This window comes from Hibiscus syriacus, unplaced genomic scaffold (assembly GCF_006381635.1).
Source record: "Hibiscus syriacus cultivar Baekdansim isolate YM2019G1 unplaced genomic scaffold, ASM638163v2 tig00111427_pilon, whole genome shotgun sequence".
Taxonomy (NCBI): Eukaryota; Viridiplantae; Streptophyta; class Magnoliopsida; order Malvales; family Malvaceae; genus Hibiscus; species Hibiscus syriacus.
This window is the reverse complement of record NW_024063088.1, coordinates 1378281-1393260: the sequence shown is the minus strand read 5'-3', so window position 1 is coordinate 1393260 and position 14980 is coordinate 1378281. Positions and strand designations below refer to the sequence as shown.

The following is a 14980-nucleotide window of genomic DNA, read 5'->3' as shown; positions in this document are numbered from 1 at the left end:
AGGGAAAATAAATCAAGGAAGAATTGGTATCAGAGAAAATTGAACCTCTTGAAATAAATGAGAACTAATTTTAGAGAACCTTTTAATGACAAAAATTTAAGATGCCTTTCGATTATATTATTTGTTAGCGTCAATTTATTTCAAGTAATATTTTAAGTTGAGCATAATTAATATTTTTTCCATTAAAGTTGTATTAACATTTCAGTTATATAATTTGTGAGTGTCAATTTATTTGGCTTATATATCAATGCTAGAAAATATTTCAAAGAAAATTTATTTGATAATTTTTCTTGATTTGAGTTCAAATCACACTATGTCTTTTAAGAAAGGATAAATATCACATAATATATTATATTTAGAGTAATCTTTCTAATAAATTGATTTCCATCGAAACATTTCGGTGGATATAATAGTTAGGACAGATAATCATGACAATGTGCAGTGACGAGAGCTATAAGAAGCAAAATAATAATAATAATAATAATAATAATAATAATAATAATAATAATAATTAACTGGGTAAAGTACACAAATGATCCTTCGGTTATAAGGTGTTGTTTTGTTGAGTCTCTTGGCTATTAAAAGTTACAAGATGGTCACTAGACTATTCTTACGTTCTAAAATCATCATTTTCCATTAAAAAATTGACGTTCGTTTGAGCTAGACGTTAACCTGCTAACTTAGATATGATAAAATCATATTTTAATGATGTTCAATGGCACCACCGTTGCTTTCAAGCATTGGCTCACTAGCATAATGTTTTAAGCATTGACTCACCAGCATAATGTTTCAAGCACTGACTCGACAACATAATGTTAACAAAGATTCAATCCACAAAATACGACTAAAATGATTTTGGGATCATTTTGCATCATATCTCAGTCAATAGCTTAATGTCTATCTTATACGGCTCCAATTTTTTTAACAAAAAATGACAAATTTATAACAAATGAATAGCCGAGTGATTATATTGTAATTTTTAATAGTCAATAGAATCAATAAAACAGTGCCTATATTAGGGAAACTAATTTGTAACTTTTAATAGTTAAATAACTAAATAAAACTTCCTATAGTCGGGGATCATTTGTGTACTTTACCCTAATTAATTTAGGTTAACAACTATGCGAAACGCACTCAACTTTGTCTGTGAACAACTAAATCATGTTTTGTCCTAATCTCCGTATGTTTTAATATCAATTAACTTTTGTGCCTTCGGAATCAATCTTCTTTATTTTGAGTTGATTGTCTTTTCCTCAAAGTTCGTGTGAGATTGCCTTTGGCCTCGGATTCTTGTTTTGTCAATGTTTTTACCAACAATTGACTTTTGTCACGGTTTTTGCTTTGTCGGCCTCTAGATCCTTTCTACTTTCACTAACAACAACCATTAACGTCCAATACAGACATTTAATCAAAATTTAAAAATCTACTCAATGGTGAATAGGAGTATTGATTTTTCTAGAAGATTCAAGTTCGAACAATCATGTCTAATATGGATGTACTATCAATGACTAAAATTTTCTTTGAACAATTATTCTCTTGTAGTTAACAAAGACTATTAAAAGAATCAAAATAAAAAATATTAACAGTAAAAATAGCATTTATGCTCTGAAATACTAACAAATTGCTTCTTTGGTTTTTTGGCCAATTAATGTAATATATATACACTGAATTGCTGCTTTAGTATAAATATCAAAGCACTAACATCTATGAATTGTGTTAGCAGTGACTGAGAAAAGAGGATCATTCTGACCCCGGTAAGAATTGTGTTCTCGGATTGATCTCTCGATCACGACCATAAGTCCGCCGACCCAGAATCAACAGGCCGCAAAAGGAATTGTACGGAAATGTGTTATGCAAAGCATAAAAAATGGCATGCATTCTAGCACTATAGTCTGCAGGGAAATTCGTTTCCGATAAAATAATACCCCGGTAAGTTCCAACTCCATGACCGTTAGAATAACCCTGCCGAAAGGCCAGACCCAGAACCACTGACAAACAATTATCGAGTAACAAAGCTACCAATCATACTATTAACTTGGAGGGTATTCAGATAAACTAACCATAGAACACGACCACTTTTGCAAACAAATTCAGTTGCAGACCGCTGACAGGAAACCTTAGATTCTCAATCATCAATCTTAATTGTACATGACTATCAAGCATGCAGCCCTGAGCAAGCCAGGGCAGTTGATGCTTTCGTATCTCGAGATCACTAGTCAGCCTATTCAGGCTCAACAAAGTATTTGCGAAACCAACTAGTATTTTCATACTGGTACTGGTAAACCATAATTGAGGAACGATCTAATTCTTCCATCCAAACCAGCTGTCACTAAAACAAGACCCCATGCATGGGATTCAAATGTTTTCTGGCAAGAAGATTTCAGAAACTTGTACTGGGATTTATGCATTGGAGATGACACAGTCAGTGGGTGGCTGGAGGAAGTGTTTCCTCTGGCCAAGTTACAGATTCCTTGGGAAAATACTCCAAAATGTATTCATGATTCAAAGAGAAATGTGAAGGCGGGAAAAATGGAAGGTTATCGGGCAAATTTTCATTCAGTACTTCAAATTGCCTTCCATTTTCTGCATTCTCACATTTCATGCCACACCACGGGATTGCAATGGATGCATTAGCAAAGAATCGCTCCAAAGATCTGATATCTTTAGCAGGAGAACATATCTGTTCATCCTGATCAACACTATTCCATATATATACATTTGCATCCTCACAAGCTGAAACAATATGCTTCCCATCAGGAGTTAATGATGGGAATGCCTGGTTACCATTGTTACGTGCTCCTGCAGATTGAGAAAGAGAGTTACGTGCTCCTGCAGAGTGAGAAAGAGAGCAAGAATTAGGACCAGAATATTAAGGAACACAAAAATTGTGTTTCAGATTCAAAGTTCAATATATGTATGAAACTGAAGTGTACAATTCCAGGTTTGATGAGTTGCAACAAACCATTATTATACGATTAAACGTTTAGAAAACAAGATGATTATACCCTTGTATTTGCAAATCACATCGTGTCCTTGAATGATTCTGACTTGAAAATCAGCACAAGGAACCATTACTTTGCTTGAATCTTGTGGCAAAAACTGCAATGAATGATATAAAATGATCAAAAACAGCACTTCTCAGCTATTAAGAGGCAAGCCTATGGTGACCAAAAGCAGGAATAAGGATAACTACCTGCAAGCCAGTTATCCTTCGGCAAGGTGACTTTTTTTTCCCATTCGAGTATATATGAGCATCCAGTTGCAAACGTTTGTCTGATAAAAGTGACACAAAAATTGGTTTGGCTAAGAATCAACCCAACCGTAGATGCAGCTCTTTGAAAGACATGTTTCTAAACTATGCCAACCATAAAATATATTTTCCATATCATTGTGAATAAATTTGAACCCCTTTCAGCGTGAGCATACCTGCCACGTTGTAAAACCAGCAGCTGCCTGTCATTGAGCCAACAATTCCTCCCTGCATAAATTAGAAGGCTTTATAACAAATTTAAAACTTCACAACCATAAGATGTAATCCCCAAGAGGAAAAAGGAGCAAGAAAATCAACCTGTCCATCCGGATGATAACAAACTGCAGTAACTATATCTCTTACATCACACCAATCAACAACCTGGTAGCTAGAAATTGCCCAAATGCGCACTTTTCCATCCATTGAACCGCTAATGAAGTAATTGTCATCCACAGGGTTAAACTGAACACATGTTACTGCAGCATATAAAGAGAGGTAATCCTTTATCAGGAGCCAGGACAAGATCATTCCCGAAATACAACATATCTTACTAATAATTCAATTCGATAATTACATGTTAAATAATGCACACACACAGATAGAGAGAGAATCAGCAAGAAGCGCACCATAATTACTATGTGAAAACACTCTTAGGCAATGGTCAGATCCATCTACGCGTGAGAAGATCATGAATATGAATATGCCAGACTCTCACGACACCATCTTCACCAGCACTTGCTAGGTATTGCCCATCAGGACTGAACTTCATCGTAAAAATTGTACCTTCATGGGCCTGGATATCTTGTCCTTTGTAGAGTGCTGAAAATTCCTTCCTTTTCTTCCTGCTTTGCTGGACCTTAACTCTCAAGAACTTAGTCCCCTAAATGCAATCATCTCCATCCGGTCTCAATTGATTATCTTCAACCTTTGTATCCACTATACAAGACATTGAACGCAATCTAATAAACCACCTGTTCTTAAGTCTCTTTGATATTCTCTCTAATTTATTCTCCTTCTCAACTTCATTCTCTCTAAATTGTTGAATAGAGGGCTATGCCACAGTAGGGCTCTCAGAATTTTTGTTGGTTACCAATTGTTCTTCACTCATTTCACAACCTTCACTCGCCTTCTCATCCTGCTGCACTCGATCAACATCACACGAGGCAACCTCATTTCCTTCTCTGCACACAAAATTATCTCCTGAACTCGACTTCCCAAACAAATCAAAATTATCATTAGACCAACAAGACATGGAAGACCGAGTGGAAGAAAACTCCTCTTCAAAGCCAGACGTTCTCAAAACAGCATCACTGGTTTCCATTGCCCTATCGAATTCCCCTTCCAAACAAGGTGCATCTACTGAATTCTCCGGAGAAACTCCGTCTAAACTCAATCCCATCCAATCCAAGAATTTACCACGCCGTTCCTCAACGCTTCGTGGGCTATTAATCCATACATCATATTGGAAACTACTCTCAGACCAATCATGGAAACCAGAATCTAAGTGGTGTATCTCTGTGTAATTATAATTTAAACCAGACATTGTTGCAATGTGCTCATTGACAGTAAATGAAGAGAAGACTAGCTATGATAAACTGGAAAGGAAAATGAGAATCAAAACAGAAGGAAGAAGACAGTGTTTGCTGAAGTTAACTGAATATTAGAAACGCATACAAAACTCTGAAAATACAAAGATACATCTCATTGGGTCATGAATAATGGACAGGCCCACTATATATAACACAAGGCTTAACTAACCAGCCCAACTAACAGACTTCAATTACAACATTTTAACCAGAAACGATTACAACTAATCAACTATAATCAACTGCATTATTATACTCTTATATTCTCTGGGTTTTCTAATGATCTGAATTGCCACTTCAACATTTTCCTGGCTTCTTCAGACCTATTTCTCATGGCTGGTACCACTGACTTTTGCCCAAGATTTTACACCAAGCCGAGAGCGCATATTAGTGAATATTGCAGGTGGCAACGACTTGGTGAGTATATCAGCCACATGTTCTGTAGAAGGAACAAAATTGACACTGGGTTGTTCAGCCATAACTCTCTCCCTCACAAAATGAATATCAATTTCTACATGCTTTATACGAGCATGGTGTGTTGGATTTGCTACCATAGAAATTGTAGAGGTGTTATCACACCACACAACTGGCTTTCCAGCTATACTAACTCCAATTTTATCAAGTAGCTGTTCAATCCAAATCAATTCAGAAATAGAATTGGCAAGGCTTCTATACTTTGCTTCTGATGTAGACCTGGATACAACACTTTGCTTCTTGGAGCACCATGCAATTGGATTTCCCCCAAGATATACACAGTAACCTGTCGTGGATCATCTATCTTTCACCGAGGCTGCCCAGTCTGCATCAGTGTAGCAGACTAGACTAAAGTTTCCAGTTTGAGTGAAAAACAAGCCATGCTCAAGTGTACCACTAAGATACCTCAATATGCGTTTTACTGCCCTCCAATGAGTGTCACATAGGCTATTCATGTCCTGAATAACCTTGTTAACAGTATACGATATGTCAGGTCTTGTTAAACATACATATTGCAAACCTCCCACAATGCTTCGATAGAGATGAACATCTCCAAACAACTATCCATCATTTTTATTAAGCTTGGGAATAAGGACCATAGAAGTAGGTGTAGGTGTTGACTCATCTAGATTCGATCTTTTCAACAAATGAGAAATATACTTCTTCTGATTTAAAATCAAGCCTTCTGAGAATGCTCAACTTGCATTCCAAGAAAGAGCTCTAACTGACCCAAGTCTTTGAGTGAGAATTCCTCATTGGTTGCTTGCACTAAGGCATCCACTTCTACTTCCTGGCTTCCTGTGATGACTATATCATCAACATACACCATTAAAAGCACTTGAGAGCATGCTAAATTTATGATAAACAATGAGGAATCAGCTTTTGACACAGTGAAACTGAGACTTCAACCAAAAACTTTCTCAAGGTCTCAAACCATGCTCTAGGAGCTTGTCTAAGCCCATAAAGTACCTTCCTTAAATATCACACCAGCTCCTTCCCATCTTCATTCTTCTGTTTAAAACCCGGAGGCTGACTCATGTAAATTTCCTCAGTTAACTTTCCATTGAGGAACGCATTGTTAATGTCAATCGTCTAAGTGGCCAATCCTTCATCACAACAATAGCCAGAACTGTCCTTATTGTGCTTGCTCGAACAACTGGACTAAATGTCTCAGAGAAGTCTCTCCTCACCATTTGTGAATAACCCTTGGCAACTAGATGAGCCTTAAACCTGTCAGCTGACCTATCAAGTTTCTTCTTCACTTTAAAAAGCCACTTGCAACCCACTGCTTTGCGTGTTGATGGCAGAGGCTTTAACTCCCATGTACCATTCTTTATAAGAACAAAATACTCATTGTGAACTATTTCACACCAGTCAGGATGTTGTAATGCCTCATAGACACTAGCTGGCTCTTGAGGACTTGTCTCGGCAAGCAATATTTTAGGCTTAAAAATGTCAGCCTTCCCATGAGTGACCATGGAATGAGTATTCTGAATTAGCTGTGACAGTGGTGGTGGTGGTGGTGGTGGTGGTGGAGATGATGATGATGGAGATGGAGATGATGGTAGTGATGTAGCAGTTGTGAATGGATGAGATGAAGATGAAACTGATGGTTGTGATGAAGATAAATCATGTGGTGATGAAGTGAATGGATGAGATATTGAAGGTGTAAGAGATGGTAGATTTGAAGGGTTATGTGGTAATGAAGTGGACGGATGAGATGTTACTATTGGAGATGACAACTCTGACACTTGTTCTGGTAATGTGGAAGATGGTGGAACTAACTTGTGACTGTGTATGTTAGTGGAAGAGAGAAAAAAAGGGTAAATCAAACTGTTTTGAGAGCTAATATTTTTGACACTTGAACACTTTTGCTCAATTCTAGTATGATTGTATATCATTGGTGGAGTAGAGGTACTAGGAAGCTTTTGAAGTTGTTGATAAGGGAACTCATTTTCTTCAAAACGAACATGTCTTGACACATAGATTCGACCACTAGAATCTAAGCATTTGTATCCCTTATGAGTAGGAGAATAACCCAAGAAAACACAGGCAGAGGACCAGAACTAAAATTTATGTTGATTATAGGGTCTTAGAAATGGGTAACACATACAACCAAAAATCCTTAAAAAACTATAATCTGGTGTTTTATGAAAAAAAATTCATACGGCGAAATGCCAGCTAATGCCTGTGTAGGTAAACGATTAATAAGGAACACTGTACTAGAGAAAACATCATTCCAAAAACTTAAAGGCATTGTGGCTTGAGCTAACATAGTGAGACCTACCTCAACTATTTGTCGATGCTTCCTTTCTACTAAACCATTATGTTTTGAAGTATGAAGACATGGCATCCTATGCACAATGCCTTGCTCCTTCATGTAGGCTTGAAGAGCACACAACTCACCCCCTCCATCTGACTGAAGCACCTTGAGCTTGACACCAAACTGTCTTTCTACCTATTTATGAAATTGAAGAAAAATAGTTTTAACCTCAGATTTTTGTTTTAAAAAGTAAATCCAAGTATACCTACTATATGCATCAGTGAAGGCAACATAGTATCTAAATCCATTAGAGTACACAGGTGCAAGACCCCATACATCAAACACTACAAGTTCTAAAGGCTGTGTATAAGCAGTGTGTAATTTATAAAAAGGCAGCTTATGTGATTTAGCAAGTTGACATGCTTTGCACAACATTTTTTCTTTATTTATATCAAAAGGAATTACATTGTAGTGTTTTAGTGCAGAAAGTAAAACTTCTTTAGAAGGGTGGCCAAGCCTTTTGTGCCATACATCCATAGACACTCTAGTATTAACAATATGATAGCTTATTAAAGACAAAGAATTATGGCATAATCATTAACATGAACCCTATCACCAATAGGCAGGTAACTGTCACTATCAACAAATTTATTCATGACAACATTGAATTTGTACAGCCCTCCATCTTCACTTCCTTTTAACAGAATTTTCTGAGTATGCAGATCACGATCTTGACAAAAGTTAGGATAAAACTCAAACAGAACCTGATTGTCCTGAGTGAATTTAGAAACACACAACATATTTTTAGTGATAATAGAAACATATAGTAATTTATTTAAATGAAACTTATTAGACCTAGCACAGAAAAATGAGTGACTAGTGCTCTGTATTGGTAGAGAACTACTATTACCAACAATCACACTACTTGTTCCAGGGTGAGTGTCTTTAACCTGTAAATTGTTAAAGTCTTTAATGATATGGTGTGTTGCTCCAGAATCTGGATACCAAGCATTGTCATCCACAGTTTCAGGTGTAGCTGTATAAGCTTGAGATGTGACATGAGGTTGAGCAGAAGTTGTGGGCTGAGATGGATTTGCAGAAGGAAATGAGGACATATTGTAAGGATTTGAGAAGGCCTGATGATGTACATTAAAAGAAAAGGCATGTGGCTGAAAAACAGGGCCTTGAGGGGCTGTTATCAAAGGTGAAGGAGCATAGTACATGGAATTATAAGGGATGAGGTGTCACTAATCGAATTAGAAGAACTGGCATTAGCTTGAACATTAGAGTAGCCTCTGTTATTGTTATTCTGTGGAGGGCAAGATCATTCATTTTTGTAACTCATGTCAAACCTATAATAGTATATTTCAACAAGGTATCACATTCTGCCACACAATTGACACTGTGGTCTAGAGGTTGAAAAACGCCCTCGGCCTCTACCCCTATTACTGTTATTATTACTGATGTTTTGACCAGCATTCTCAAGAAATTCACTCTTGTTTTGATATTCAGATTGTGACACATTATTAGTGACCACTTGATCATTTGTAGCTTGAGTAGCAACATGAGTACAAGCTGTGACATGATTGAAGGAATGTGACTGTCTAGTGTCAGGATCCAGTAATATAGTGCTAACAGACCTTAAATCTGGAGGAGTGGGAGTAGCAGTTATAACAGTGATAATTGATTCAAATTCAGGTGGCAATCCATTTAAAATAACAGTGATATGTTCATGTTCTGAACTTATCTCTCCACAGCTAGCTAGATTATCACAAACAGACTTGATTTTCATCAAGTAATATCTCATATTGAGCTCTCCCTTCCTCTGAGAATGAAGTATTCTCCTATAGGACATTAATCTAGAAGTAGTCTTACCACTGTATAACCTATGCAATGTACTCCAGATTTCAGCTGCATTATTAAGACCTATGAGATGAGGTAACACTTCCTCACTAACAGTAGAGAATAGCCATGAGGCAAGAGTTCCATCTTGCTCCTCATACAGCTCATACTCAGGATTCAAGCTAACTATACCATCTGAAGTAACATATTGTGTAGGCCAAGAAACATTTGCATCTATATATTTCTGAAGCCTATGTGTTTTAATAGTTAGAAAAACTTGTTGATGCCATATCAAATAATTGTGATCATCTAAAGTGACATTAATCTTCTTAGTAGAGAATAACCTATTAGGAGGAGAAGAGGCAGAACTACCAGTGGCATTTAGAACACTGTCATCGACAAAATTTTGCATTCAGAGCGCAATACAGATAGCAGACAAATTAAAGGATTGCAACTAGAAAAAAGCAAAGAGCTGAATGCAGAAAGCTAACAAATCAAGGAATAAGAATGTTCTCACTAGCTCGAAGATCCACTGAAGAGCATAGACAAAACACCGAATTAATCAAGAACTGAAGAACAACCAGAACAGAGAAGATGTAACAAATCAATCCTGAGAACAAGCACAGACGAAAACCAAATTTGTCAAGAAGCCTAAAGAATTCAACCAATTTTGCATCAGATTGTGATATTAGGGCAAGCAAGGGCACATCAACATAATTGAAGCAGAACGGAAGTAACGAATGCCGAAAGAAATTAGGCGAATCAAGATGCTAATTCAATTGAGAGCAGTAATAGAACAATCTCACCAGAATCACAAGGTAAAACCAAAGAGGATGCGACGAATCAAGAATCCAAATGACGAGCAACCGTAGAGAAATCAATGAGGAGGCAAGAAAAGCACGCAAAACGGAAGACAAAAGGCCGCAGGAATTTAGGTGAATGATATCATGACAGTAAATGAAGAGAAGATTAGCTATGATAAACTGGAAAGGAAAATGAGAATCAAAACAAAATGAAGAAGACAGTGTTTGCTGAAGTTAACTGAATATTAGAAACGCATACAAAACTCTAAAAATACAAAGATACATCTCATTGGGTCATGAATAGTGGACATGCCCACTATATATAACACAAGGCTTAACTGACCAGCCCAACTAACAGACTTCAGTTACAACAAATTAACCAGAAATTGTTACAGCTAATCAGCTATAGTCAGTTGCATTATTATACTCTAATACTCATGACTCATGATCATTAAAAAATGATCATTCTCCTCTTCTCTCAAGCTATTCATTACTCCTCGAGTTCAACCCATGAAACTCTCGTTAGACCAAAAAAAAAGGAACCTTTTTAAGCCCTAGGAAATGTGGCAGATTCTAAATTCATTCCACACAAGCAACCCAGAAGGAAAATGCTGAGAAGAAATTGAAAAAAAAACCAACATTGGTTAACAGAAAACAAGACCAAATAAAACAAAGAATTGATAACTATACCAAGAAATAGAAAACAGAACCACAAGTGATCCAGCATGGATCCCAATCAAAAACGATTGAACCTGGTCCTTCTCAACGAAAAAAAAAATTACTATAGAAATGAAAGCTCTTTTACAACAAAAGAGCCCAAATTCATGCAACAAATTAAGGAGACAAAATATTTTTTCAGAACACAGAGATCAAAGCCACACTGAAATATAATAAAGGGTCATTGGTTACACTCGTAGAAATGAAATAAGCCAATACAAAAGGAAGACGTTAAGAAAATACCATTAACCAATGAATCAATGATGAATTAACCAAAGCAAAGATATAACTTTATAATATGATGAAAGGATATAAAACTGGCTTACATGGGATTAGGCTTGTTTCCTATGAGATTCCTTTGAAACTGAAGGTGGCATAGATCGAAGCATCCATTTAAAAATGTTGTTGGAGCATTTTGAATCCCCTCTCTCTCCCCCTGTCCCTCCCTTGGGGAAGCAAAGCGAACACCGTACAAAAATTGAATATAAATAAAATATATTGTTAAACTTATACACAATAATTTATATTTTGTATTAACCAGAAGGTAAGAGTAAAACAGGAAAGAGAATATTATCCTTGATATTCGTTAACAATTGGACCCAAAAACTAGATTTAAAAGGATGTGTTCGTGTAGGGTAGTTCTATTATACATAAACTTTAATATGTGGCTAAGTAAATGTGTTATTGGATTTTTTAATTATTTTTAATATTTCTAATAAAATGTTATTTAAAATATTATTTTTTACTAGAAATATTAATTTTGTTATCTAATTCTCGGTAAAAAATAACATTTTAGATAGAACCTAATATTAACATTTTTGGTGGAAAAATAATATTTTAGGTAGCGCTTTACCGGAAATATTAAACATTTTTTTGGATAAATTTAATTTTATTACCCAAAGTGCATAATTATGCTACATAAAAAATCCCATCATTGGGATAATGAACAACCTACTTACAACAAAATTTTAATGATGTACACCCCAACTATTACAAAGGTAAGTATTTAGACTATCTAATCTATTTATATTCCTTCATCTTAATTGGATGTATACAATCTTCTTAATTGAACTCTGAATTTCATTCTCACTTCTTGTGCTTCCTCGGTACAATCTTATATTTCTTTCCTCCCATGGGGAATATATTAAAGTGCACTAAGCAAGTTTCAAGATAGTAGTGAGGAGGGATTTACATTTTCAAGCACAACTGGCCCAGTCTATCATGCTCGTCCAATGTAAAGTAGGGGTGCTTAAGCCGAAGAGATTCAAGATAGCCTTCCATAAGGAAACTACCATAGAGCATTCACTAAATAGGTGGTCCCTAGTCTATATAGCTTCATTTCAGATTATGCAGGAATCATTGGTAATGATTCCCATTCTTCAGAGCCTCTCCCTAGTTGGTAGCCTATCTAGGAGTGACATCCATGTTATAATGCTATGCTTGGAGACGTGTAGAGGAAACCATATAAATTTATGCCATGAGATTTTATCTCATTTTACCCGTAGTTCTTTCCAGAAATCTTTCGTCTTTGTAGCGCCTGTAGATAAAACAAGGATTACAGCTGCCCTTAGTTTAGGTAAGCGCCTGATACACCAGCTGGAATTTGTTATTTCATCCACTAACAGAAAGTTTGCGCCTTTAATAATGTAGCTTTTGATTCATGCTACCCACAATGATCCATCTCCAGCAAGGATGTTCCTGATGAGTTGTATCGTACATATTTTGTTCCATGTTTTAATATCTTTTAATCTGAGTCCTCTTTTAGATTTCACTAGGCAGATTTTCTGCCAACTGACTCTAGCTCCAGTGGCGGCTTTATCTGTACCTTTCCAGAAAAATCTAGAGAAAAGTTGTTCAATCCTGTTAATAATAGCCTGAGGTAGAATTAACTGTCTGCACCAAAAGTTAGCAATACTGAAGAGAACAACTCTGATAAGTTCTAATCTGTCGGCGTAGCTCAAGTGCTTTCCCAACCAGTGATGTAGCTTGGATTTGATCTTTTCAATAAGAACCACACAGTCCTTTTCAATGAGTTTCCTTGTGACAAAAGGAACCCCTAAGTATCTCACTGGCAAATTGCCATGTTTGAATCATGTGGATTGTAAAATATGCTCAAGATTTCTGAAAGTGATTCCAACAGTATAAAGTTCACATTTGGCAGCATTAAGTTTAAGACCAGACATTTCGTAGAATTGGTCAAGGACGCTGATGACTCCAGAAACTGATTCAATGTTTCCTTTACAGAAGATTAGTAGGTCATCTGTAAAAGAAAGGTGAGTGAGGCCAATCTTCTTATATTTTGGGTGGTATCCGAACAAGCCTTTAGTTGCAGCCATGTTTAGGATTCTAGAAAGCACATTCATTGCAAGAACGAATAAGATAGGTGACAGAGGGTCACCTTGTCTTATTCCCCTTGCACCCTTGAAAAAACCAATCAAGCTTCCATTAAAAGAAATGAAGTATCTTGTTTTTTTAAAGCAGGTTTCATTCCATCCAATAAAAGTATTAGGAAGCTATAAAACCTTAAGCATAACAGAAATGAAACCCCAGTGTAGAGTGTCAAAAGCCTTTTGTAAGTCAACTTTCAAGGCACGTCTAGGAGAGATAAATTTCCTTCCATAATCTCTTATCAATTCTTGAGCAAGTAGAGTGTTGTCAACAATATTTCTTCCTTTTACAAAAGCCGATTGGTTGAGAGATATTATCCCTGGAAGTAGTGTAGTCAACCTTTTGACTAAAATCTTTGTAATTGTCTTGTAAATAACAGAGCAATAGGAAATTGGCCGAAAGTCTCTAACCTTATTGGGGTTAGAAACTTTTGGAATCAAAGCAATGGTTGTAGCATTTAAAGCTAGAAGGATGAAAGTTTCTTGAAAGAAGTATTTAATAGCATTTACAACGCCTTTGCCAACCACTGACCAAGATTTTTTGAAAAAATATGGTGTGAATCCATCAGGACCAGGTGCTTTGTCATTTCCTTGGTTGAAAATTGCTTCTTGGATCTCTTCATCAGTGGCTTCCTTTACAAGGTTATAAGAAACATCAGATGGCAAATTAAATTGCATCAGATCCTTCAAAAGATTAGGCGTACAATTTTTAACCCTGGAGTCCTCTGTACCTAAAAGGCTTGAGTAAAATTTAGCCACTTCGGAAGCCATTTCATCAAAAGATTCAAGCCTTTTACCTTAGTCATTAACAAGAACTCGGATGGTGTCTCTTTTGTTTTTACCTGAGATAATAGAATGGAAGAATTTTGTGCATTTGTCTCCTTCTTTTAACCATTTCACCTTGGCCTTTTGTTTCAAATACTTGAGATCTACTTTTTTCAAGAGATAAAAGGTCATTTTATAGCATCAACTCTTTTGCAATAGTATCCTCTCTGTGTAGAATAGATAGTTGAAGTTGTTCAAGTTTGTTTTTCTTTTGGCGTACTCGAGCAGAAATATCACTATAACATTCTTTGTTTAGGGTCTTGAGGTTTGTTTTTAGTCGTTTAAGCTTGAGGAAAAGAACCTTCATCGGATTTCCTTGAATAGGTGGCTGCCTTGACTGTCGAACTTCATTTAAGAAATTAGGACGAAGAGTCCAGAAGTTGAAAATTTTGAAAGGTTTAGGTCGATATAAACATTTTAGGTTGCACTAAATATTAACATTTCGGTAGAAAAAATAATGTTTTAGGTGTCCTTTACTGGAAATGTTAAAAAAATATTAACATTTTTTGGTAACATCTTTTCTTAGCCGTATATTAAGACTGACGTACCTTAGACATCCTCGTTCGGTATATTATCATTGCGTCTTGTTAATATTCATTTAGTATTATTATTGTGTCTTATTTTAATTATATGGTAAATTACACATGTGACCAATTAATTATGAGAGAATTTTATATTGACTATAGATCTTTTAAATTTTTCAATCAAACAACTTAACTATTTAAATGATGTCAATCAAGTCACTTGTCATTAATATTTGATTAAGAAGTTAATGTAATAGTTAATAAAATTGATATAATTATATATTTAGCCATCATTACTTACATATTATA

The 14980-nt window shown here is 35.9% G+C and overlaps 1 protein-coding gene and 1 pseudogene across 1 annotated transcript; both read right to left on the bottom strand.

Annotated features, from left to right (window-relative positions):
- Positions 1-1644: 1644 nt before the first annotated feature.
- Positions 1645-4900, bottom strand: LOC120163074 (annotated as a pseudogene).
- Positions 4901-9909: 5009 nt separating this feature from the next.
- Positions 9910-14093, bottom strand: LOC120163114. The gene is made up of 6 exons (XM_039173124.1): positions 13458-14093; positions 13088-13355; positions 12607-13003; positions 12435-12519; positions 10222-10398; positions 9910-9984 (listed from the first exon to the last, which is right to left on the bottom strand). Exons 1-6 carry the CDS (start codon positions 14091-14093, stop codon positions 9910-9912), a joined length of 1638 nt encoding a protein of 545 aa, XP_039029055.1.
- Between the last annotated feature and the right edge of the window lie 887 nt (positions 14094-14980).

Bases quoted from the DNA above. Each gene is read 5' to 3' on its own strand.
- LOC120163114 (XM_039173124.1), bottom strand. From the start codon at position 14,093: ATGGCTTCCGAAGTGGCTAAATTTTACTCAAGCCTTTTAGGTACAGAG. The intron at 12,520-12,606 runs GTGGGTAGCATG...CTGGTGTATCAG, and splicing joins CTTGCTGGAGATGGATCATT to GCGCTTACCTAAACTAAGGG. The intron at 9,985-10,221 runs GTGAGATTGTTC...GTTGTTCTTCAG, and splicing joins GGTTTTACCTTGTGATTCTG to TTCTTGATTAATTCGGTGTT.